Source organism: Zonotrichia albicollis, chromosome 26, assembly GCF_047830755.1.
Source record: "Zonotrichia albicollis isolate bZonAlb1 chromosome 26, bZonAlb1.hap1, whole genome shotgun sequence".
NCBI lineage: Eukaryota > Metazoa > Chordata > Aves > Passeriformes > Passerellidae > Zonotrichia > Zonotrichia albicollis.
In genome coordinates, this window is record NC_133844.1 from 9,114,490 (window position 1) to 9,137,232 (window position 22,743).

General features: G+C 66.1%; 5 protein-coding genes across 10 annotated transcripts; 2 read left to right on the forward strand and 3 right to left on the reverse strand.

The window, feature by feature from the left end:
- Window positions 1–5,190: 5,190 nt before the first annotated feature.
- On the reverse strand, window positions 5,191–6,410 carry PURB (purine rich element binding protein B). Its single transcript, XM_074558970.1, has one exon. It carries the CDS (start codon window positions 6,339–6,341, stop codon window positions 5,337–5,339), a length of 1,005 nt encoding a protein of 334 aa, XP_074415071.1. The 5' UTR covers window positions 6,342–6,410; the 3' UTR covers window positions 5,191–5,336.
- Window positions 6,411–7,649: 1,239 nt separating this feature from the next.
- COX5B (cytochrome c oxidase subunit 5B) lies at window positions 7,650–9,206 on the reverse strand. Its single transcript, XM_074558990.1, has 4 exons — window positions 9,047–9,206; window positions 8,869–8,942; window positions 8,259–8,358; window positions 7,650–7,924 (listed from the first exon to the last, which is right to left on the reverse strand). The coding sequence occupies exons 1-4, from the start codon at window positions 9,138–9,140 to the stop codon at window positions 7,812–7,814; spliced, it is 381 nt and encodes a 126-aa protein (XP_074415091.1). The 5' UTR covers window positions 9,141–9,206; the 3' UTR covers window positions 7,650–7,811.
- Window positions 9,207–9,297: 91 nt separating this feature from the next.
- LOC141731853 (calsenilin-like) lies at window positions 9,298–13,322 on the forward strand. Of its 3 annotated transcripts, XM_074558966.1 has the most exons (8): window positions 10,015–10,236; window positions 11,302–11,426; window positions 11,504–11,573; window positions 11,655–11,725; window positions 11,971–12,078; window positions 12,156–12,251; window positions 12,329–12,391; window positions 12,702–13,322. In XM_074558966.1, exons 1-8 carry the CDS (start codon window positions 10,134–10,136, stop codon window positions 12,747–12,749), a joined length of 684 nt encoding a protein of 227 aa, XP_074415067.1. In that variant the 5' UTR covers window positions 10,015–10,133; the 3' UTR covers window positions 12,750–13,322. The 3 variants fall into 3 exon arrangements, with proteins under 3 accessions (XP_074415065.1, XP_074415066.1, XP_074415067.1); XM_074558964.1 differs by having other exon boundaries at window positions 9,298–10,236; window positions 11,302–11,725; XM_074558965.1 differs by lacking the exons at window positions 11,971–12,078; window positions 12,156–12,251; window positions 12,329–12,391; window positions 12,702–13,322 and having other exon boundaries at window positions 9,298–10,236; window positions 11,302–11,573; window positions 11,655–11,789.
- A 54-nt stretch (window positions 13,323–13,376) lies between these two features.
- On the forward strand, window positions 13,377–15,710 carry LOC141731857 (oxaloacetate tautomerase fahd2, mitochondrial-like). Of its 3 annotated transcripts, none has more exons than XM_074558974.1 (8): window positions 13,377–13,515; window positions 13,911–14,092; window positions 14,523–14,739; window positions 14,821–14,880; window positions 14,993–15,152; window positions 15,245–15,353; window positions 15,421–15,508; window positions 15,585–15,710. In XM_074558974.1, exons 2-8 carry the CDS (start codon window positions 13,914–13,916, stop codon window positions 15,645–15,647), a joined length of 876 nt encoding a protein of 291 aa, XP_074415075.1. In that variant the 5' UTR covers window positions 13,377–13,515; window positions 13,911–13,913; the 3' UTR covers window positions 15,648–15,710. The 3 variants fall into 3 exon arrangements, with proteins under 3 accessions (XP_074415075.1, XP_074415073.1, XP_074415074.1); XM_074558972.1 differs by having other exon boundaries at window positions 13,451–13,513; window positions 14,990–15,152; XM_074558973.1 differs by lacking the exon at window positions 13,377–13,515 and adding an exon at window positions 13,559–13,577 and having other exon boundaries at window positions 14,990–15,152.
- On the reverse strand, window positions 15,702–22,633 carry LOC102074378 (glycerol-3-phosphate acyltransferase 2, mitochondrial). Of its 2 annotated transcripts, XM_074558929.1 has the most exons (21): window positions 22,372–22,633; window positions 21,730–21,846; window positions 21,581–21,654; window positions 20,701–20,811; window positions 20,466–20,594; window positions 19,717–19,816; window positions 19,512–19,645; window positions 19,337–19,436; window positions 19,057–19,263; window positions 18,758–18,868; window positions 18,300–18,385; window positions 18,114–18,208; window positions 17,930–18,000; window positions 17,562–17,811; window positions 17,089–17,237; window positions 16,928–17,005; window positions 16,423–16,554; window positions 16,227–16,347; window positions 16,093–16,143; window positions 15,939–15,994; window positions 15,702–15,860 (listed from the first exon to the last, which is right to left on the reverse strand). In XM_074558929.1, the coding sequence occupies exons 1-21, from the start codon at window positions 22,384–22,386 to the stop codon at window positions 15,744–15,746; spliced, it is 2,304 nt and encodes a 767-aa protein (XP_074415030.1). In that variant the 5' UTR covers window positions 22,387–22,633; the 3' UTR covers window positions 15,702–15,743. The 2 variants fall into 2 exon arrangements, with proteins under 2 accessions (XP_074415030.1, XP_074415032.1); XM_074558931.1 differs by having other exon boundaries at window positions 16,928–17,237; window positions 19,057–19,436; window positions 22,372–22,628.
- Window positions 22,634–22,743: the final 110 nt, after the last annotated feature.

Consider the following 22,743-nt stretch of genomic DNA (forward strand, 5'->3'; position numbering starts at 1 on the left):
GCGAGCTGAGCTCGTAAACGGAACCGGGGATTCGCCAGCGAGTGTCGGTGCCAGGGCAGCGGCTAGGACCTGGTGGACCCCACACAGGGGAGCCCCGCACAGCACAGTCCTGCCCGGCTGGAGCCGGGGCCCGGGCCCCTCAGCCCGTGCGGCCGCTGCCCCACGGCCATGGGGTGTCCTGCCGGCCGGGCCTCAGCTTCCCTCCATAGCGGGCGGGGTGGAGAGCCGCGCACCGTGCCCGCTCCTCCTCTCACCGCCGGGGGGCTACGGTCCCCTCACCCCGCTCCGCCCGGGGGAGGCGGCACCTGTTCCTGCTCCCCCGGCTGTCCCGGTGCCAGTTTCCCTGCACTGGGCAGGGCCGAGGCGGCCCGCGCCCCTCGCTGCAGCTGCCGGGAGGCTCAGGGTGCGCCCACCCCTCATGCCGCAGCTGCCTCTGCACCCCGGGAGTGCCGCACCTGCCCCGGGGTGCAGCAACTGCCGCGGGCTGCGCCCCCCCGGGCTCCATCCAGGGCCCCCCGGCTGTCCCCGGGGCCCCTCCAGCTGTCCCCAGCTCCCCCGATGCCCGGGGGGGCCGCAGCAGCTGCGGGGTGCGGTGGGGCCGGGGATGGGGCCGGAGGAGCCGCTCCCCGGGCCGCGGGGGTATGCGGGCCGCGGGCTCGGCACGGGGAGGAGCCGCGGGGCGGGCGGGGGTCGCGGCGGGCCCCGGTGGCGGTGACAGCGATGGCGGTGACGGCGGCTCATGCGCAGGCGGTCCCCGCGTGTCCTCAGATGAGCCCGAGCCCGCAGGGAGCCGCAGCGCGGGGGGCGGCGGCTGCGGCAGCGCCGGCCGGTGGGGACACGGCACGGGCACGGCGGGGACACGGCATGGCGCCCCGGGCACCGCTCCGGGATGGCACGGCCGTGGGACGGCACACGCACCTGACACACGGCACGCAGGCGTGTGCGTGGCACGCAACGCTTTCGCATCTGTGCACACACACCTGCCTGAGCCATGGCACACTCACCGCACACGGGCCGCGCCAAACCCTGCCAGCCTTACACCCGCACACAGCAGGCAGCCATGTGATGGCACAAATGCCTTACACACACTTTACACACACCCTCCCACAGCAGGCAGCCATGCGATGGCACAATGCCGTATACTCACTTTACACACACCTTACACACGGAGCCGTGTGCTGGCACGCACACCTCACACACACCCACACACACGTTGTGCTGTGCACACACCATGAGCTGTGACACACCATGCCTATGCCACGCCAAGCCTCCTCCCTCCCCACCGTGCTGGTCCCAGCTCCGCTGAGTGAGGCGATCCCCTCAGGACACCCCAGGTTCCGTTTGTGGGGGACATCCTGCGTGTCCCTGCAATGCCACAGGGTGACCACCCCACCCCTCACCACCAGCTCCACCCTGCAGGGCCCCCCACGGCACCCCCAAGGAGCAAGTCGGGCCCGGGCTGGTTTTCATTCACTTTTCCGCATACTTTATTTGTTACAAACATACAATTCTTTAAATATAGACTGTAAAACTCCATTTGCAAAAATCTGCTACGTCAGGAGTGCTCGGAGCAGGAGGAGTTCGTCGCGTCGGCCTCGTCTGCGCTAGTGGTAACACCCAGGACCTGCCTCCGGCCCCTGGAGCCGCCCCGCCGGCCGCAGGGAAGGGACACGGGGGCCCCGGCCCCCCCGGCCGCCTAAAGTGCAGGTTTGCTTTAGTTTTTGTTTTTCTTTCATTAAAAAAATAACAGGAATAAAACTTTCTTTTTTTTTCTCTTTTCGGCAAAGGGACGTCATGGCGAGCGCTCGGGGAGGGAGTTGGCACTCCCGGGATCTGCTGCTCCGAGGAGGATCCGCTGCTCGGAGGAGGATCCAACATTCACGGGATCCAGTTCTCAGGGGATCCAACTCTCCGAGGAGGATCTGCCGCTTGGAGAAGACCCCAGCTCGAAGAGGAGGGTCTAGTGTTTGGAGGATCCAACTCTCAGAGGATCCAGCTCTTGGAGGATCCAGTTCTTGAAGGATCCAGCTCTCGAAGGAGGACCGGGCACTCAGAGGATCCAGCTTTCGGAGGATGCCATTCTTGGAGGACCCAGCTGTCAGCGAACCCAGCTCTTGGAGGAGGATGCAGCGCTCTCCGCACCGATGCTGTCCCAGCCCGTGGCTGGGCTGCCCCGTGTCTGGAGCCGCTCTCACCGCTGCTCTGAGGCCAGAGCCCCGGGGTGGGATGGGGCTGCAGGCCGAGCCGTGCCGTGCCGTGCCGTGCTCCTCCCCGGCCGTCCCGCCCGCATCGGGCTGCTCCCGCCAACGCCCAACCCCGGCAACGCTGGCTCTACCGGCTCCGCGAGGATGAGGAGGGCGAGGAGGGCGAGGGCCTCGCCCTGCAAGAACAGCTGGGAGCATCCACGGAGCCCACACTGGGAATACCTGCTGAGCTCCCTGGTGCACCACCCTGCCTACCCCCAGTGCTCCCTCAGCTGCTCTTTTAAAATCTTTTCCAGTTTTTTGCGATTTTTTTTCCCCACATTTTGCTTTTTTTATGAGAGGCCAGTGAGGGTCTGGGTTGGTTTTGTCACCAACATGAGGAGCAATGGCGTGGCCCCCCAAACCAGCCCCCACTGCCCCCAAATCGCCTGGAAACACGGCAGGAGAATCCAAATTTTCTTTTGTATTTTTTAGGGCAAAAAGAACTGAAGCTGTTTGAACTTGCCCTGGAAGCACCACCCGCTCCAGACCCAGCCATTTGGGGCATTTTCCAGTGGGTTTTGGGGCGCTGTACAAGACTTCCAATATTCTGTCTGTACAGCCATCATCGCGTTCTCCATCAGCCCCTCTGGGGCAGCAAAGCTGGAAGTACCAGGAATTCGGGATATCTTCCCCCCTGTTTGTGGTTTAAAAATAAAAATTAAAAAAAGAGAAAAAAGCAATTTGCCCATTTTCTACAGAATTCAACCCAAAACCCAACCGAATCTGAGCTATGTACACACAGCCATGTCTATACACACAGAGATGGGAAGGGGGTCGGGGGAGATGCCGGCGTTGTCCCGCTTTCCTGGGACACTCCCAACGCCTCCTGGGGGGCTCCAAGAGAAAAAATAACCCAAAACTGCCCCCCAAGATCCCCGCCCCCATGGCCGCTCCCCTCGCTCCAGCTGGCACCTCAAATCCCCTTTTTCCCCTATTTTATCTCATTTTGGCTGTTTTTCTCCGCTGTCTTCCCCCGACGTGCTCTGCTCTTCCCACCCAAATGGGGCTGTGGGAGGTTGTGTCCATGGATCCAGCGCTTCTCTGGCCAGGAAAGGCTCCCTGGGCCAACGCCGGGAGCTCTTTTTTGGGTTTATTACTGGATTTAGGTGGTTTTGCCTTGCTTTTTTTTTCCTCTTCCACGTATTTCTAGCCAGCTCCCCAGAGCTGGGCCGGGCCGGCAGCAATTCCGCCGCTCTCCCAGAGTAGAAATAAGGCTAAATCACCGCAATTCAGCCAAAAGAAAGAAACCCAAAGGAATATATATATATTTTTATATATATATATATATATATATCTCATCCTCTTCAAAAATAAAAGGAGAGGTCCCGCGGCTGGACGCCGGTGAGTCCCGCGGAGCTGGGAGCGTTCTTCCCCCCAAACCCGTCGTCGCCGTCGTGGTTTATGGATTTTTCTCCGTGGCAAAGAACACAGGACCAGGAGGATGGGTGGATACAGCAGGAATTCACCGGAAAGAGCTGCCTGAGGGTACAAAATACAGTACAGGACACATCGGCCATCGAGGAAGGACTATTGCTCCCGAGTGAGTGAGTGAGGGATCCGGGTCCTTTGCGACGGAGAAGGCTTAAAAACGGGATAAACGGAAGAAATTCGCTTTAAAAATCCCTTTAAAAAGAGCGACGGCAGCGGGAGCGGCGGGAGCAGCGGGACGGGGCCGGGGGCCGGCCGGACGGACGGACAGATGGACAGCGGCGTGGGGGCTCCCCCAGGGCTCTGCGGCCGTTCCTCACTTCCCAATAAATATGGAGAGAGGGAGATGCCGGATCCGTGGTAATAAATTAAGGAGGCAGCTGATTGGGCTCCCAAAAATGGATTAAAAGGAGAAAAAAAAAAAAGAAAAGTCCTACAAGTGGTGAAACCGTTGGAGAAGAAGAGGCAAAACTTTGGAATGAGAGCGATGGAGTTCAGAGTTATGGGAAAACGGGGTGAAAAACCGGAATTCTGTACAGGGCAGGACTGAGCCGAGGGAGTGAAAAAGAATTAAAAAAAAAAGACTATTTGAGAGTGGAAAAATGTGTTTAATAGGAGGTGGCTGGAGGGACCAGGCGGCGCCAGGGCCGGGCCCAGGGGGGCAAAAAAAGACAAAAGGAGGCAAAAAATAACAATAAACCTCCAAAATCCACCCCCAAGGTGCCGGGGCCGGGCGTGGCCACGGATTTGGGGCCGGAAAATCCAATTTGGGTGAAGCCAAGGGGCGGATTCCGGCGGGTCCTGGTGAAACGGGGCCGGAGGCGCCTTATTTGGAGAGAAGGGGAAGATGGTTCGCCCCGTCGAGTTTTTCCTTGTGCTTTGTGCCGGCGCCTCCCCCTTCCCGGCGGGAAACGGGGAGGGGGGGAAAAACGGTCAGAAATCGGCAAAACCGAGGAAATCTTCCCTAATTGCCAGGGAGCCGCCAGCTCGGGGCGGGTTCCAGTTCGGGCGCCTGGAGTTTGCATCCCGAAAAAAAAAAAACCGAAAAACCAAACAGAACCTCCCCCCACCCAAAAAAAAAAAAAAAAGTGGAAAGAGGAGGAAAGGAAAAAAAAAAAAAAAAGGAAAATGAAGGGAAAATCACAAGCCGAGGGAACGGCCGTTGGTCCAAGGTGCCTCCGCTGCCCCCCCCGCCCCCGGCGCTGCCGCCGCCGCTCGGCTCCGGGGCCCTCGCGTGCTGGTTTAGATGGGGGGGCACCGGGAGAGGAGGGGGCTGCGGGTGACCCCCTGCCCCCCCCAAAGCAGCGAGTCCTGGGGTGCGGGGGTCCCTGGTGGGAGCCGGGGAGGGGCCGGGGGGCCACGGCACGGTCGGGCCGGTTTCTCTCTCGCCGGTGGCGGCAGGAGGGGGGGCTCGGGGGCTCGGGGACCCCCGCGCCCCACCGCTGCTGGGGGGGGGGGGCTCGGGGACCCCTTCGTCCCTTTGCTGGGAGCGGGGACCCGGGGCGTTTGGGGACCCCTTCACCCCGTCGCTGGGAGGGGGAAGGGGGGCTCCGGGACCCCTCTGCCCCGTCGCTGGGAGGGGGGATCGGGGACCCGCTCGCCCCGGGGCTCGGGGGGGGTGGTGGGGGGCCGGCGTCGGGGTCGAGGGCTGGGGGGATCGGCTCAGTCGTCGTCCACGTCGTCGCCGTCGGAGTCGTCACCGGCGCCGCTGCCGCTGCCGGGTCCCGGCGGGCCGGCGCGCCGGTCGTAGAGCTTGTCCCGCTGGCGCTCCTGGATGTCGCGCATCTCCTCGGCGTAGCGGCAGAAGGCGCCGCCGAACTTGGCCCAGGCCTTGTAGGGGACGGTGATGGCGTTGCGGTAGGACGGCTTCACCTCGCTGACCCGCAGGAACACCCCGTACTTGTTGCAGCCCACGTCGAAGAAGAAGCGCTTGGAGTCCACGGTGATGGACGTGCCCTCGGGCAGCTCCCCGTAGAGGCCCCCGCCGCCCGGGCCGCCGCCGCCGGGGCCGCCCAGCTCGTCCTCCTCGCCGCCGTAGTCGTCGATGAGCTTGGCCAGGGCGTCGCGGAACTCGATGAGGCCCTGGGCGGGCAGCGCGATGGTCTGGCCGCTCTGCAGCCCGGGGGGGCCTCCCGCGAACCCCCCCGGGCCGCCGGGGCCGCGGTTCACGGTCTGGCGGATGCGCAGGAAGCGCCCGCGCTGGTTCTCCTTCAGGTCCAGGTAGTACTTGCGGTTCTCCCGCACCAGGAACTCGCTCTTGAGGGCGCGGCGGGGCCCGGCGCCGTCCTCGCCCGGCGGCCCCGCGGCCTGGGCCAGCTGCTCGGGGCTGGACGGGCCCAGCTGCGCGTAGTGCTCGATGAAGTCGCCCAGGTAGTCGCGGAACTCGGCGGCCACGGCCATGGAGAGCGTGAGGCGGCTCTTGGAGCCGCCCGCGCCCACCTCGGCGATCTTGAGGAAGCGGCCCTTGGCGTTCTGCTTCACGTCCAGGTAGAAGCGCTTGTTCTGGATGTCCAGCCGCTTGGACGCCAGCTCCTGCGTCTCCTGCTCGGGGCCGGCCGCGCCGCCGCCGCCGGGCCCCGCGGCCGGGCCGGCCCCCCCCGCCCCGCCGCGGGCGGTCCCGAACCCGCCGCCGCCGCCGCGCTCGCTGCCGCTGTCCCCGTCCGCCATCTTGTCCGCCCGCCCCGCGCGCCGCCCGCTTCCGGCCCCGCTGCGACACCGCTGACGTCACCGCCGCACCGCCGCCGTCACGTGCGCCGGAGGCCCCGCCCGCCGCGTCCCCGCGCGCCCCCGGCGAAGCTCCGCCCCCTCTCTAGGCCCCGCCCCGAAGCCCCCTCCCCACCAATTCCATCGCTCCGAGTCCCGCCCCCAGCTGTCAGTCACCGCGGCCACGCCTCCCATTGCTCGCGGGGCCCGGGCCCCGCCCCGTCGCCCCCTCCCCTCCATTGAGCGCAGCGTTCTGCTGCCCGGCTGTCAATCACGGTCACCGCTCGCTCCTATTGGTCAACGCAGCCCAGGGCCCCGCCCCACCGGCTGTCAGTCATGGGCAGTGGCACCTCTTATTGGTCCGTGAAGCCCCGCCCCCAGCTCCGCCTTTCATTGAGTGCAGATTTCCACCCTCCCCCGCTGTCAATCACAGCCTCCTGCTGCCCCCATTGGCCCGTGGTGTCCAAAGCCCCACCCTCAGCTGTCTCTCACTGTTAGCTCAGCTCCCATTGGCCAGCAAGGCAGACAGCTCCGCCCCCTCCGGCCGGGGATGCATGATGTCATGGCCAGTCAGCGTGACATCATCGATGACATCATGGCTGGTCAGCGGCTCTGTGGCCACACTTTGGACGGGCAAACTCCAAAGTCTGCCCTGAGCTGGGCCTGGAGGGCAGAACCCACCAAAACCTGCCAGAACCCTCCAGAACCTCCCGGAGCCCCCCAGAACATTCTGGAACACCCCAGACCTAGCCCTGACCCCAGGCAGGGAGGAATTGCCCAAGGGGAGTCCTCGAGTCCCGGCCATGGTCACCCCTAAGTGACACCCTGGGACCACGCAGGGTCTCTGGGGATCACCTGGGAACCTTCAGGGACATCCTGAGGTCCTCCCCCAGGAGATGCAGCCACCGGCGCCCACCCGGACGGGCACCCTGGGACCCTCTTGGGTGACACCCACGGGACAGGCCAGCGCACGCCCGAGGGGACAAACGGCCCTGGGGGGTCCCCTGTGTGTGTGGGAGGGGGCGGTGATCTGTCCAGGAGTCTGTGGGGCCCCCAGGAGGCTCTGGGACCCACCCAGCCCCCTCAGTGCTCAGGGGACAAAGGGGACAAAGCCACCACGGAATCCACTCAGTGTCCCACCCCACCCAGCCCCAGGGCAAGGGGACAATGAGATGGGGTCCCCCCAGCCCAAATTCTGCCCCAAGGTTACCCTCAGACCCCCTGGACCCCTCCCCACCCATGGTGATACCCCCAGCACAGACACAGCCAGGCTCTCCACACAAACTCTTTATGGGGGTAATTGGGAGGTCCAACAGAGCCCCAGGAGGGGAGGGAGGGGGACCCCAGCCCCTCGGTGGGGCAGCTCAGTTTGGGGGGATTTGGGGGTCCCCCAGCCCTCAGTGGGGCAGCAGTGTGGGGGAATTTGGGGGCCCCTCAGTGGGGCAGCTCGTGGGGGATCAGTTTGTAGTGGGCACCGCAGGAGGGGCAGCGCTGGGGCTCGCCCTTGTGCAGCCAGAACCAAACCACGTAGCTGCTGTCCTCCTCACCTGGGGGGACAGGGACAGCGTGTGACACACGGACAGGGACAGGGGGACGGGGACAGAGGGACAGGGACAGCGCGGGACAGAGCACAAGGACAGAAGGGGACGGACAAATGGACAAGGGACAGGAATGGACACGCAGACACCGTGGACAGGCATGGGTGGGAGGATGGACACACAGACAGGAAAGGGACAGACAGACAGATACAGGGATGGATGATCACATGGACAGTTAAAGGACAAACACACGGACATGAGCACAGGACAGATGGACACAGGGACCGTGAGATGCACGGCCACAGGGATGGACGGACACACAGACAGGGCCAGGAGCACTCACAGACGCAGCCCACGATGCGCTTGTTGGACACAGAGGGCACGAGGTTGGGATCCTGCTTGGTGCCCGCGTAGCGCTTGGGCCGGAACATGCTGTACGGGTCCTGGAGGGCACCCCGGGCTCTGAGACCCCTTGAGCCACCCCAGAACCCCTCGAGGGCAGCCTGGCCCCGCGAACCCCAAACCTGGCATCCCCAACTCCACCCCGAGACCCCCTGTGCCTGAGAGTCCCCCACTTCTGAGCCCCCAGAACTCTCCAGCCCCAGACTCTGCAGCCCTCCAAGGGCACCAACACTGGAATACCACCCCCCAGATGAGCCCCCCACCACCCGAGCACCCCCTAAACCCCCGGGACCCCCAGATCTCCTCACCCCCGACCCCTCTGACCCCACCCCCGCCAAGGGCACGAGAACCCTGAAATAACCCAAGCCCGCGGCCACCCCCGAACCCCCGCAGAACACCGTGAGGCTCCCCCTGACACCCATCCGCCAATCTCTGCCCCTCCAAGGGTAGCCGAACCCCGAAACCGCCCCGGAGCCCCTCGGCATCCCTCGGGCCACCCCCGCCCTCCGGCTGACCCCGGCCCCAGCCCCACCGCGCTCCCCGGCACTCACCAGCCCTTTGTTCGTGGCCTCCATCACCTTCCGCTCCAAGCCGGTCGCCTGCTCCTCATCGCTGGCCAGGTTTCCTGCGGGGCTCCGTCACACCGGGGTTACACACACGCACCCCATCCCGCCCCGCTCCCCCCGCCGTCCCCCCCGCCGTGCCCCCCGCTCCCCCGCCCCCGCTCACCGGGCACGCCGAGCTGGCGGGCGGGCGCGGCGCGGGCCGAGGCCGCGGGCAGGAGCCGCAGGGCCGCGCTCACCCGCAGTAACCTTGAGGCCATGGCGGCGAGACTGGCGGCACTTCCGGCGCGGGCGGAAGCGGAAGTGACGTTGAGCGGGACGGCGGGAACGCCAGATGAAGCGGCGCGGAAGCACCGGAGCCACGCCCACAAGCTCGGAGCCCCTCCCCTTGCGGGAGACCCCGCCTATACATCACCCCCATGTGATTGACTCCGCCCCTATGGTGGGCACGCCCTGTGTGCCACGCCCTTGTCCTTGCCACGCCCCGATACTGCCCCGCCCCTGTGTGTGGCCCCGCCCCCAGAGCGGGTCCGGGGGTCCCAGGGGGCGGGGCTGAGATTTGGGATGGGAGAGGGGACCCCCGAGGGGACAGGGACACTCTGGGGACAGGGACAGTGTGGGGGGACAGGGACAGTGTGAGGGGACAGGGACACCCCGAGGGGACAGGGACACACCGGGGGACACAGGGACAGTGTGAGGGGACAGGGACACCCTAGGGGCACAGGGCCACCCCCGGGGACACAGGGACACCCCGAGGGGACACAGGGACCGGACCGGGGGACACAGGGACACCCCGTGGGGACAGGCGCGATGTCCCCGGGGCTGCGAGACACCCAGCGCGGGGAGGGGACAGCCCCGCCGCCCGCCCTCCGTGCCTCAGTTTCCCTGCCCTCGCTGCTTACTCATGCCCATCGATCCCATCGATCCCCCGGCCCGGGGGGGCACTCAGGACTTTTTCCCCCCCAGTTTCGAGGCCGCTCCCGCGGGACCCTCCCGGCGGTGCCGCGACCCCCGGGGGTGCTGCGGGAGCGGGGGGAGCGGCCCTGGACCCCCGCCCCACAAAAACCCCAAACTTGTGTGGGAAAGAGCCAAAAACCGCGGGGCTGGGGGCAGGGTGCCAGGGGAGGAGGAGGAGGAGGAAGAGGAGGAGGAGGGGAGGAGGGCAGGACGGGCAGGGCAGCACCCGCCCCGCGCTGCCGCAGGAGCCCCGCAGGGTTCGGGGGACCCCCGGAGCCCCCCGTGCCCCCGGGGCCATGGGCATCCAGGGCATGGAGCTGTGCGCCGTGGCCGTGGTCATCCTCCTCTTCATCGCCGTGCTCAAGCAGTTCGGCATCCTGGAGCCCATCTCTGCCGAAGGTACCCCCCGCTCCCCGAGCCCCAATTAGCGCTGATTAATGAATTAATGACGGCTCGGCCCCACTGCCCGGTGACCTCCCGGAGCAGAGCCGGGTTTGGGTCTGGGGTCCCCTCGGGAGGGTCTGGGGGGAAGGAGGAGAATTTGGGGCTGCGGGGGAGCGGGCAGAGCCCCCAAACCCCCTGAAGTGCCCTGGCCTGGGGGCACCCCCAGAGCATCCCCAAAACAGCCGGGAATGGGGACCCCCACCCCAAATACCTGGGGGGAAATGGGACCCCCACCCCAGAGCTCTCCCTCGCCCCTTTAACCCCCAGGAACGGGCAATGGGGACCCCCGGTGACCCCCAAACCTTCCCAAGGAGGGCCGGGAGGGCTCTGAGCAGGTGCTGACCCCAACGAGCCCCCCGAGGTGGGGGTCACGACCCCACAGTGACCCCCAAAACCCCGAGATTGGACACAGGACCCCCCAAAACCCCTGAGATTGGACACAGGACCCCCAAAACCCCGAGATTGGACACTAGGGACCCCCAATGCCCCCCCAGGTCCCCCGAGACCCCTCAGCCCCCTCTGACAGCGCCTGGGAACGTTCGGGGCTCCCAAGCCCATCCCAAAATTGCTGAAGGGCCCCGCAGGGGCTTCCCGAGCGCGAATTATTAATGAAGCATCATTTATTAATTACCTCGCGCCGGGCCGGGCGGCCAAGAGGCGGCTCGGGAACGTTCGGAGCCCCGGGAGCGCGGGGAAAGCCCCGGGACCGACACCCGCGGGGCCTCGGGGAGCTCCGGGGCCGTGGGGAGAGTCTGGGGGGGAAAAGGGGGTCCCATATGGGGTCTCTAAGGGGTTTTTGCCCCGGGTTTGGGGTGCAAGGGGGTCCCTAAGGGGTTCCCTAAGGGGGTCTCTAAGGGGATCTTTGCCCGGGGTGGTTTTGGGGGTTTGGGGGCGTCCATAAGGGGGTCTTTGCCCAGGTTTGGGGGCTCGCTAAGGGGGACTTTGCCGCGGGTTTGGGGGCGAAGGGGGGGTCTCTAAGGGGGTCCCTAAGGGGGTCTCCGCCCCGGGTCTCCCCCGCAGACAGCGGCGATCCCGACGTGGAGCTGCCGACGGCCCGGCACCCGCCCGAGGGGCTGGAGCAGCTCCTGGCCCGCACCAAGTTCACCAAGACCGAGCTGCAGTCCCTCTACCGAGGCTTCAAGAACGTGAGTCGGGGGTCCCGAGCCCCGAGCCCCCCCAATCCCGCGGGGCCCCGGGGTCACCGGCGCCGCTGCCCCGGCAGGAGTGTCCCAGCGGGCTCGTGGATGAGGAGACCTTCACGCTCATCTACTCGCGCTTCTTTCCGCGCGGCGGTGAGTCGGGGGTCCCGGGGGCCGGGGCGGTACCGGGGCGGTACCGGGGCGGTACCGGGGGTCACGGTCCGGTCCCCGCAGACGCCAGCTCCTACGCGCACTTCTTGTTCGACGCCTTCGACGCGGACCGCAACGGGGCTCTGTGCTTCCAGGTGGGAATTCCGGGGGGAACGGCCGTGCCAGCGCCGTGATTCATCACATCCTGCCCCCTTCCTCCTCCTCCTCCCGGCTGTGGCCGGGTAAAAATAACGGGATCAATAGGGCTGCAATCCCCGGGGCGGCCGGCATCGATGGGGCGGCGGCGGGCCGGGGTCAGGGCGGGTCGGGGTGGGTGAGGGTCGGTCAGGGCGGGTCAGGGTGGGTCAGGGTCCCTCCCGCCGCCCCCCCGTGCGGGCAGGATTTCGCCGTGGGGCTCTCGGTGCTGCTGCGGGGCACGGAGCAGCAGAAGCTCAGGTGGACGTTCGACCTCTACGACGTGAACAAGGACGGCTGCATCAGCAAGGAGGTGACACTGGGGGACAGCGGGGGTGGCGGGGCGGGCACAGGCGGGCGGGGGCTGCCAGCGCCCTGTGTCGCCCCCAGGACATGCTGGAGATCATGAAGTCCATCTATGCCATGATGGGCCAGCCCGCCCCGGGGCACAGCGCGCCCGCCCAGCACGTGGAGCTCTTCTTCCAGGTGAGAATGTCCCCAAGGTGTCCCCAAGGTGTCCCCAGGGCCACTGAACCCCACTGAGCCCCGGCCCTCCCTTGCAGAAGATGGACAGGAACGGGGACGGCGTGGTGACCTTCGAGGAGTTCCTGGCCACCTGCCAGGAGGTGAGGGGCTCCGGGGGGCATCATCCTCATCCTCATCCTCATCCTCATCCTCATCCTCATCCTCCTCATCCTCGTTCTATCCCGGAATGACGCGCTGGGGGCAGCAGGAGAGAGGGGACATGGTGGGAGTGGGACGGGAGAGGAGGGACAGGAGGGGAGGTGCGGGATTTGGAGCTGGGAGAAGGATTTGGGGAGGAAGGAGGGCTGGGATGGGAAGTGTGGGATGCTGGGGACAGGAGGGGACAGGAGGGAGATGGCAAAAGGGTGACAAGAGAAGGGGGACACGAGGTCTCTGCTCTCTCCTCGCCAGGACAAAGACATCATGAGCTCCATGCAGATTTTCCACAGCGTGCTCTAGACCCTGCTCCCCCCGGAGTTTTTCTGCTGTTTCAGACGAACCAGAGGCAGGAGAAGTCCAGCATGTGGCTCCCAGAGACGGGACAGGACAAGGACAAGGACGACGCTGCCACCAGAGCCCCCCGGGCACGGCGCCGCCACCCCAGACTGACCCATTTTGGGGGGCTGAGCTGAGCGCCCCTAGACACGGACCCTCCCCCCTTGGCGGTGCAGGGACAGCACAGACCCCACCCCAGGGACTTGGGGACCCTCGAGATGGGAGCCCGGGTGTGGGGGTGTCCACAGGGCAGCCGTGAGATGGAGCCCCCAGACAGCGACCCAAAGCACAGCCCCTGCTCCAGCAGCGTGGGGAGGGGGATTTTATAAATAAACCAAACGGTGACGATTTAGGGGTCAAATGGAGTCAAGGGGGACGGGAGGCACGCGCGGGGTCCCGGGGGTTCCTGTCCTGCTCTCGGGCCCTGCCCGTGGCCGGCCCCGTCTCCCATTCCCAGTCCCTGTCCCGTTCCCCGTACTTCTCCCATTCCCATTCCCGGTCCCGTTCCCACTCCCGGTCCCGTTCCCATTCCTGACCCCGTTCCCCGTCCCGCGGCCCCGCCCCTCAGCCATCTCATCTCATTGGCTCTCATTGAAAATCTGGCCCCGCCCCCCGTGCGCTCCCATTGGGCGGCCCGAAGGGGGCGGGGTCTCGGCGCGGCGACCTTGACGTGCCACGTGACGGGGCGGGGCCCGCAGCGCCCTCTGGCGGAGCGGGGGAGGAGCGGCGTGTGAGACCCCCGGGATTGGGGGGGGATCCCTAACAACGGGGGGGGAATCCCTGGGAACGGGGGTATCCATGGGAACGGGGGGATCTGGAAACGGGGGAATGCCCGGGAACGGGGAGGAGGATCCTCGGGATCGGGGCTCTGTGGGATAAATGTGGGGATCCCCAGGATCGGGGCTGTGCGGGACTCGGGGCTGGACTGGGGACAGTGTGGGGTCGGTGGAGAATCCCTTGGGGTCGGACTGAGTGGGTGCGAAACGGGGGGAATCCCCGGGGTCCGGGTTTGGGCAGAACCAGGGGGATCCCTGGGATGGAGGGAGCTGGGGGAACCGGGAGCGCATCCCCGGGAGTGCGGGGGATCCGTCCCGGGGCCGGGATTCACCGGGCCCGGTGCCGCAGGCGATGCGCGGGGCGCTGCGCCTGGTGCGGTTCCGCGGCGCCGCGGGCGGGGGGCCCCGGCTCGGGCTGGAGGAGGCGCCCGGGGGGGACCTGGTGGATCTGAGCGCGGCCGAGCCCGACCTGCCCCGGTCCATGCGGGAGTTCCTGGAGATCGGCCCCCGCGGGCTGGAGCTCGCCCAGAGGTGCGTGAGGCCAACGGGCACCCCCAGAGAAGGTGGGGGACCCCCAAAAGTGACCCCAAAGAAGGTGGGGGACCCCCAAGGTGGGCGATCCCTAAAGGTGGTGACACCCAGCAATGGAGGAGCCCCCAAAAGGAGAGGGAGCCCCAAAACGGGGGTGAATCCTCAGGGATCCCCCAGGAGCGGCCCCCCTAAATCTGCCTGCTGCTTTGGATGACCCCAAAGTGGGTCACCCCAAGAGCTGGCCCCCCAAAGGGTGGGAATCCCAAACCACGGGTGATTTCCCCCTCCCCATGATGTGTGACCCCCAAGAGAGCCTGACCCCAACCTGAGGTCTGAAAGGAGAGTCCCTAAACCACAGCAGGCCCTCCTGGAGCCCCCCAAAGCGCGTCCCCCCATCGGGGGTGCCCCAAACGCCCCCGTGTCCCCGCAGGGCGCTGCAGTCGGGGCAGCACCGCGTGTCCCGGGGGGCTGCGCGGCTGCTGGCGCCCGTGGGGGACCCCCAGAAGGTGATCTGCGTGGGGCTCAACTACCACGACCACTGCCGCGAGCAGGCGGCCAAGGTGCCCCGGGAGCCCCTCATCTTCAGCAAGTTCCCCAGCGCCATTGCCGGGCCCTTCGATGACATCGTGCACCCCCAGGACACCAGCGTGGGTACCCGCTGTCCCCCCGGTGTCCCCCAACGGGGACAGCCCCCCGGGATGGCGCCCCCAGCCCCTCTGTCCCCGCAGGAGCTGGACTGGGAGGTGGAGCTGGCTGCGGTCATCGGGAAGAGGGGGCGGCACATCGAGGTACCCCCGACCCCTCCGTGCCTCGGGACCCCCCGGCCGTGTCCCCCTGACTGTCCCCACCTCGGGACCCCCCGGCCGTGTCCCCCGTGAGTGTCCCTGCCGTCCCCAGGAGTCGGCGGCCCTGGAGCACGTGCTGGGTTACACCGTGGCCAACGACGTGAGCGCCCGGGACTGGCAGATGCGGCGCAACGGGCGGCAGTGGCTGCTGGGCAAAACCTTCGACACCTTCTGTCCCCTGGGGCCGGCCATTGTCACCAGGGAGGCGGTGCCAGGTGCGGCAGGGACACGGGGCCGTGCTCCCCGTGTTTGCCCCCACGGTGGGGGCACGGTGGCACTGTCCCCGTGTCCCCCGTGTCCCCTGCAGATGTGCACAACCTCTGGATCCGCTGCAGCGTCAACGGGCAGCGCATGCAGGACAGCAGCACCCAGCACCTCATCTTCGGGGTGCCCGCCCTCGTGGCCTGGGTGTCCCGGTAGGAACGGGGGCCTGGGGACCCCCAGACCCCGGGAGGCTCCAGCTGACCCCCCCTGTGCCCCCAGGTTTGTGACACTGGTCCCTGGGGACGTCCTGCTGACGGGGACCCCCGCAGGAGTGGGGGTCTTTCGCAAACCGCCCGTTTTCCTCAAGGTGAGGGGAAATGGGGGCTCGGGGGGGACATGGGGACCTCAGTGGGGACAGGTGCCACCGTGTCCCCCCCTTGCAGCCCGGTGACGAGGTGCAGTGTGAGATTGAGGAGCTGGGCACCATCTGCAACAGGGTGGTGTGACGGCGGAGACAAGCCCGGGACCCACCTCCCCCCCGTGGGGTCAATAAATCCACGAGCCTCTGCTCTCTGCGTTTATGGGTCTGGGGGGTCTGGGGGCTACAGCTGCGTGAACTGCTGGATGAAGGCTGCCAGCTTCTCCCGGCTGGACGCAGACTGGAACGGCTGGGAGAGCTGCAGGGCGGGTCCCGTGGGGGTCTGCAGCTCCTCCAGCACCTGGGGGGGCACAGGGAGGTCAGGAGGGGAGGTCAGGAGGGAGCAGCAATGCTGGGGGGCTGGGGCAGCTGTGCTTACCCCCATGTCCTTGAAACTCTGCAGGGAGCTCAGGGCCAGGCTCCTGTCGGGATACCCTGTGGGGAGAGAGATCCCAGGGAACCCCAATGCCACCTCTCAAGGCCCCTCAGCCTGGTTTGGGGGGCACTAAAGCCAAACCCACCCCCCGACTCACCATCCTCATCCTCGGCCAGGAATTCCAGCAGTGCCTCCACGTAGTCCTGCTCTGCAGTGGGGAGGGGGGGTCAGGTCCCGTGCCTCAGTGTCCCCAGCGAGTGCCGGGGGGTTCCCCAGGCCGGGGGGTCCTACCGGGCTGGGGCCAGGGGGGTCTCTGCAGGAACTGCACGGCGCGGCCGTAGGTCTGCAGCACGGGGCTCAGCAGGCGGCACAGGAAGAGGAGGAAGCCGGGGAAGCCCTGGGGCCCGCGGAGCTGTGGGGGTGACAGGGCCACGTTTGGGGGACACCGCCCTCCCCGCAGCCCCCCAACAGCGGGACCCCCCAGTACCTTGTAGCACTGCTTGGGGACGCCGAGCTCGAGCTCGCTGTCACTGTTGCTGTCATCCGTGAAGAAGCCCAGGGACTGTCCCCGCCCGGGGCGCCGCGGGGCCACATCGCAGCCCCAGCGCTCCTCCTCGGCCTGCGGGGACAGCGGTGCCACCCCCTGCCCCTGTGCCCCGCGGGGGGACGGCAATGCCATCCCCCTGCCCCTGTGCCCCATGGAGGGACAGCAGTGTCACCTCCCCTGGTAGCCACCCTGTCCCTGTGCCCCACAGGGGGACAGCAGTGTCACCTCCCCTGGCGGCCACCCTGTCCCTGTGCCCCACAGGGGGACAGCAATGCCATCCCCCTGCCCCTGTGCCCCCCATCACAGCCCCAGCGTTCACCCTCTGCCTGTGGGGACAGCAGTGACACCCCCGTGTGCCCCTGTGCCCCATGGGGGGACAGCAGTGCCAGCCCCCTGGCAGCCACCCTTCCCCTGTGCCCCATGGCAAACCCCGGGGGTCACCCACCACCTCCTCCTCCAGCAGCCCCCCGAGGATGAGCTTGTCCAGGACGTCCAGGCTGTGGCAGTCAGGAGGCCGGCAGGGCTGGGGACACAGCACAGGGGTGACAGGCCACCCCCGTGTCCCCAGCAGGGCTGGGGGGGGACAGCCCAGCCCCGTGTCCCCACCTGGAGCCCCAGCAGGGTGGGGGGCAGCAGCTGCAGCAGCTCCAGGATCTTGTGGAGCAGCTCGTCCCGGCTCAGCACGATCTTGGTGAGGCTGGAGGGCGGCCCCAGGACGGGCAGCATCTCCAGCACCAGGGCACGGATGGCACAGGCTGAGGGCACAGGGCTGGCACCAGTCCCGGAGTGACCGAACACCCCAGTGCCCCTGAGCCCTGGCATCCCCAATGCCCCAATGCCCCCATCCCCACTGTCAATAATACCCTGCATGTCCCATTTCCCCACTGCCCCTTACCCTGGTGGCACTGAATCCCCAATGTCACCAACCTCCCTGGCATCACCGAACCCTGCTGTCCCAAATCCCAATGTCATTGACCCCCACGACATAAACGACACCCCTGGTGCTCCTCAGACTGCACCGCCACCCCTGCCCGGTGTCACTGGTGTCCCCTGTCCCCAGCCCCGGTGTCCCCACTCACCGCCCACGGCCTCCCCGGCCAGCTGGTGCCGGACCCCCCCCGCCAGCTGTCCCAGCCGTGCCCGGGCCGAGGCCCGGGGGGGCTGCAGCAGGCGCAGGGGGGGCTGCAGGGGCTGCAGGGGCGGCAGCAGGCGCAGGCTGTGCAGCAGCAGCACCCGCAGCCGCCCCGAGCAGCTCACGGCCCGGCCCCGCAGCAGCAGCTGCTCCAGCAGCTTGGAGAAATCCCACAGGAGCTGGGGCAGCAGCACCACCTGGGGACACGGGGAGAGGGGATCCTCACTGCAAACGCTGGCTGCTCTCAGGGTGGTTCCCAGTGGGAATGCTGGCTGCTCTCAGGGAATGGGGGATTGCATGGAACCCCTCTCCCACCTCCTGGTAGCGGTGCAGCAGCAGCGCTGCGGTGATTCCCACGGCCGTGACAGCAGAGCAGGCTCTGGAATCTGCAGTGGGGGAGAGGCCCTCGTTATCCAGGGGGGATTTATTAACCTGCCCCCATTCCTGAGCAGGGAATGCCATCCCAAGGGATGCAGGGACCCCCCAGTCTGCCCCTCACCGCTCAGTGCGTGCAGCCCCAGTGCTGTCACCAAAATCTCCTCTTCTGTCCCCAAAGTGGGGCCCGGATTCCCCACGCTCCCCACATCCAGCAGGCTGGGCAGTTGGGATGAGAGGGTGAGGAGAGCGCCGGGGGCAGAGATCCAGGGGAAAGGGGAACGCTGCCCCCAAAGGCTCAGCTCCTCACCCCCTGCCCAGGATGGTGGGAAGCAGCAGCTGCTCCGGGGGACTCCCTCTGAGCATGGGCCCCACCAGGTTGTTGTCCACAAACTCCTGGGGATGAGCACGAAGGAGCCTGTGGGTGCTCCCAGCCCGCAGCAGCAGGAGCTCACCCTGCATCCCCAGGGCTGGGAGCAGCACAGACATCCCCAGGATGGATTCCAGATCCCCCCATGCAGCCCAAGGCCCACCAACACCCCAGGAAGGGTCTCCCAGGGGGATATGGGTGCAGGGGATGGATCTGCAGCTGGCATAGCCATAAGGAGAAGGGCTGAGAGAAATCCACCTGGGCACAGCCACAGTGCCGGCAGCACAGGGCCTGGATGGATTCTTGGCTCCCCCAGGCAGCCCAAAGCCCACCAACACCCCAGGAAGGGTCTCCCAGAGGGGGATGGATGCAGGGGATGGGTGCAGGGGATGCCGTACCCGTAGGGAGAAGGGCTGGGAGAAATCCACGCGGGCAAAGCCATGGTGCCGGCAGCACAGGGCCTGGAACGCTGCCCGCAGACACGAGCCCAGCCCCAGGGGCTCCGGGGGCTGCCAGGACAGGGCACCGAGGGGTCAGTGGCACATTCGGGGGGATGCCACCCCCAGGGATGCCCCCAGAGATCCGGGCCATGCCGCTCCCCAGGGATCTCCCCAGGGATGAGGGAGCAGCGTTTCCCAGGGGTTTGGGGAACGCTGATCCCAGGGCAGTGCCAGGGATGTGCGAGCCCTGCTCTCACCGCTGCACGCTGCCGCAGCCCGCCCGGAGCCAGGTCGTAGGCGATGCCCACGGGCACCAGCAGCGCGTCGGGCACGGCGCCATCGCGCAGCGCCCGCAGCAGGCGCAGCAGCCAGCGCTGGGCGGGCTCCGCCAGCCGCACGAACGCCGACGGCTCCTCCAGGAACAGCACCAGGGGCTGGCGGCTCCGCAGCACCTCCTGCACGTACTGGGGAGACACCGGGGGTGCCGGGGGCTGCCAGCACCTCCCTGAGCGCTCCGGGGGCATTTACAGCACCTACCGCGTCCAGCACGGCCCCGGGGAGCCCCTCATCCCGCTCACTCCACGTCGGGGCCAAGCCTGAAGGCAGGAAAATCCCTCCCAGGCGCTGGAGCAGGGACCTGGCGAGGCAAGGAGACCGTGGGCACCCCTGCGAGGCCCTGGATGCTCTGGGAGCGCCCCTGGTGCTGCCTCACCTCAGGCGAGGGCTGGTCCTGGTGCTCACGGCCACCCTGGGCAGCCCCACGCCCTGGGACAGCAGCAGGAAGGACAGCAGGGGCCCGTCCAGTGGGGACTGGTGGCTGCACAGGAACACCAGCGGCACCTCGGGCTGCAGGGAGGCATCCCAGGGTGAGTGCCCGGCGTTCCAGGGGCACGGAGGGCCCAGCCCAGGCTCCCTACCGTCCTGGCAGCTCGCAGCACCATCTCCAGCTGCGCCCGGTGCAGCTGCACGCTCAGGAACACTCGGGTCAGGAGCTTGGGGAGCAGCCAGTGGCACAGCCTGCAGGAAAAACGGCAATGAGGAACCCTGCCAGGGACAGGGCTGCCCCAAACCCCCGAAATCCCTGCTCAAAACTCCCACTTTTATCACATGTGAAAGGCAGTGTGTGTGGAAACATCCTCCTTTCCACTGGCAACCAGAGCTGCCCCTGGGAATCCTGCATTCCCTCCATCTTCCTGCCCCACTTTGGGACCCCCAAACGCTCTCATTCCATGGGGAATACCTGCCCTTTAATGCCTCAAAAGTACTCTTTATTCCCACTGGATCAGACAAGCAACGAAGTCCCGGATTCCCAGCAGTGATGGGATGGGAAAGGGAAAAGGAAAAGGAAAGTTTTCTCTGCTTCCTTCCCTCCTGAGGGGTTTGGATTTTCCCACTCCAGCTCCTCAGAAGGAACTGGGGGAATGGCTCCAGGAGCCAAAGAGGATCCCGAGGGCAGCCAGCCAAAGGATCCCAAAATATCTCCTGAAATAAGCCAGCACATCCCCCAGAAGGATCCCAGGAAACCACTCAATGAATCCACGTGCATCCCCTCAAAATCCCAGAACACCACAAACCCAATCCCAGGAACCCACCCAACAGATCCCCGTGCATCCCCCAGAGGGATCTCTCTCCATCCCCCTGAGAATTTCCCCTCAAGCCCCCTGACCTCAGCAGCAGGGGGGACAGTGGGGCCTGGATTTCCCCCAGGATCTGGCAGATCTCCTCCTTGCAGCTCTGCTGGGACCCCTCATCCCCTCGGGGGCCAGGCTCCGGGCTGGAGGCAGCATCCTGCACCCTGGGGACAGCAGGGCAGGGCGAGCCCCCAGCACCACGTGTTGGGGTGCAGGGAGCCCTGCTGGGCTCCTAAAGGACCCCCAGGACCGGGGGGTGCCCCCACCCACCTCCTGCTGCTGCAGATCCGCTGCAGGAGCTCCCCGGGGCTCTCTGCTGGAATTTCCCACTGCCAGGCTGCCAGGAAGCCACAGATCCTCCTGACCAGCCAGCCCCGGAACCTGGAGGGGACACACGGTGACATCCTGGGGATCAGAGCCACCCCGCCCGCCCCTCTGCCAGATTCAGGACATTTCTCCCCATTTCACAGCTGGAAATGTTGAGGCACCGGGGAATTGGTGCTTCAGGGTGCCCAGCAGGAAGGAAAACTGGGATTCAAACCTAAGATTCCCAAATTGCAGAAATTTCCCAATCTATCCCCAAATCTGCGCTGAGGGGAGGGTGGGAGGGAGCTCTGGGACATCCCAATGCAGGAAGGGCTGGAGTGGGACAGGGGAACTGCATTCCCTGTGATCCCAATGGATTCCTCCAAGCACTCCAAAGCTGGGAACATTGGGAACTGAATGGAGGATAATGACCCGACTTGGGAAGGAGAAAAGCAAAAAATGGATAATCCAGGGATTACTCCCTAAAGGGGAGCTGATTTAAAGCAATCTGGCACCTCAAAAATGAAAATATCTGGAAACGGTTCCTGCCCAGAGGAAAAGGGGGGATAACCACAATTTTGCCTTTCCTGGTATTTTTCCTTCTAGGGGGAAGTGCCTGTTTTCCCTTTTCCCTGCGAGCCAGAGAGAAGAACAACCCTCCACCTCCCCGTCCTTCCCACCAAGACTCCAAATACAAGCATGACCCCAAATCCCACAACTGCAGCACAGCCCAAACCCTTGGAGCCATCACTTCCAGCCTCCCAAAACCAATTAAGGAGCTCGGTTTTGGTGAAACACGGGGGGAAAAGCGTTTGTGCAGGACACAGAGCCCCTCGCTGCTCACCGCGTGTCCGCCTCCGTCAGGCGGCTGGCGTCGCGGAACCCCAGAGGGGCCAGCTCCTCGGGGTAGAATCCATCCTGGCAGGGAAAACGCGATCAACCCGCGCAGGAGCAGACCCCCAGCGCCCCGGGACCCCAGAGGGGCTCTCCTACCCAGCTCCTGGGCGTGCAGGTCTGGCAGGAGCGCCCCGAAACCGGCCGGTGGTACTTGCCCAGGAAGGGGATGCCCATGTCCAGCTTGGGGCACGAGGGGATGAGCCACGGCTGGGTCTGAGCAGGGGAAGGAAAATGGGAAAGGGCGCCTGGGAATGCCAAATGTGGGGGGATACACCCCAAAATGCGCTTGTGGTGAGGGGGGTTTGATGAGTAATGGAAATAATAAGGGAATTTTAGCTGGGACAAGCTGATGGCACTTTTTGGTGACTGTGTGGACCTGGATCAACCTGGATGCAGGGGAATTAACCTGGTTCTGGGGGATCAGCACCCTGGCACTGGGTTTTCCCTCCCTCACAGACACAGATCCAGTAGGATCAGCTGGGAAATGTGGGCCTGAGGGGGCTCAGTGGGATCTGGGGAGACCCCAGACCCCTCACCAGCCCTCCAGAGTCAGGGGGTACCCTGCAACACTGGGGTTCCAATTCCTTGGCTCCCAGATTGGCCCCCTTCCCTTTCTGAGGAGTGGGGCTAACAAATCCTATTTCCTAAAAAAAGAAGGGGAAAATGAGGAGACCCTGGTATGATTTGGAGGGGATTTATGAGGGGCAGGATGGCAGCACAGAGTTTGGTGTCACATACCCTGGGGGGTGTCATGGCTGCTCGAGGTCCTGGCTCTGATCGAGGGTCCTGGGAACAATCCTGCAGACACAAACAAATTCTTATGGAATTGGGGGTGTTTGAGGCGTTACTCACCCCACATCCCCAGCAGGATTTCAGGATTTGCCCCTGCCCACCCTCACGGCCCGCCAGGCCCAGGCGTGGGGGCAGCTCCCCCGCACAGCCCCGCAGCCCCTCGGGGTCCCCCGGCGCGGCCCCGGGCCCGGCCCCGCTCTGCCCAGCCCGGGGGCTCGGCCCAGCCCGGGGGTCTCGGCCCCACCGCCCCCGCGGCCTTTGGGTCACGGCCCCGGCCCCGCTCACCGCTCGCCCCGCGCTCCGGCCCGGCCCAGCCCC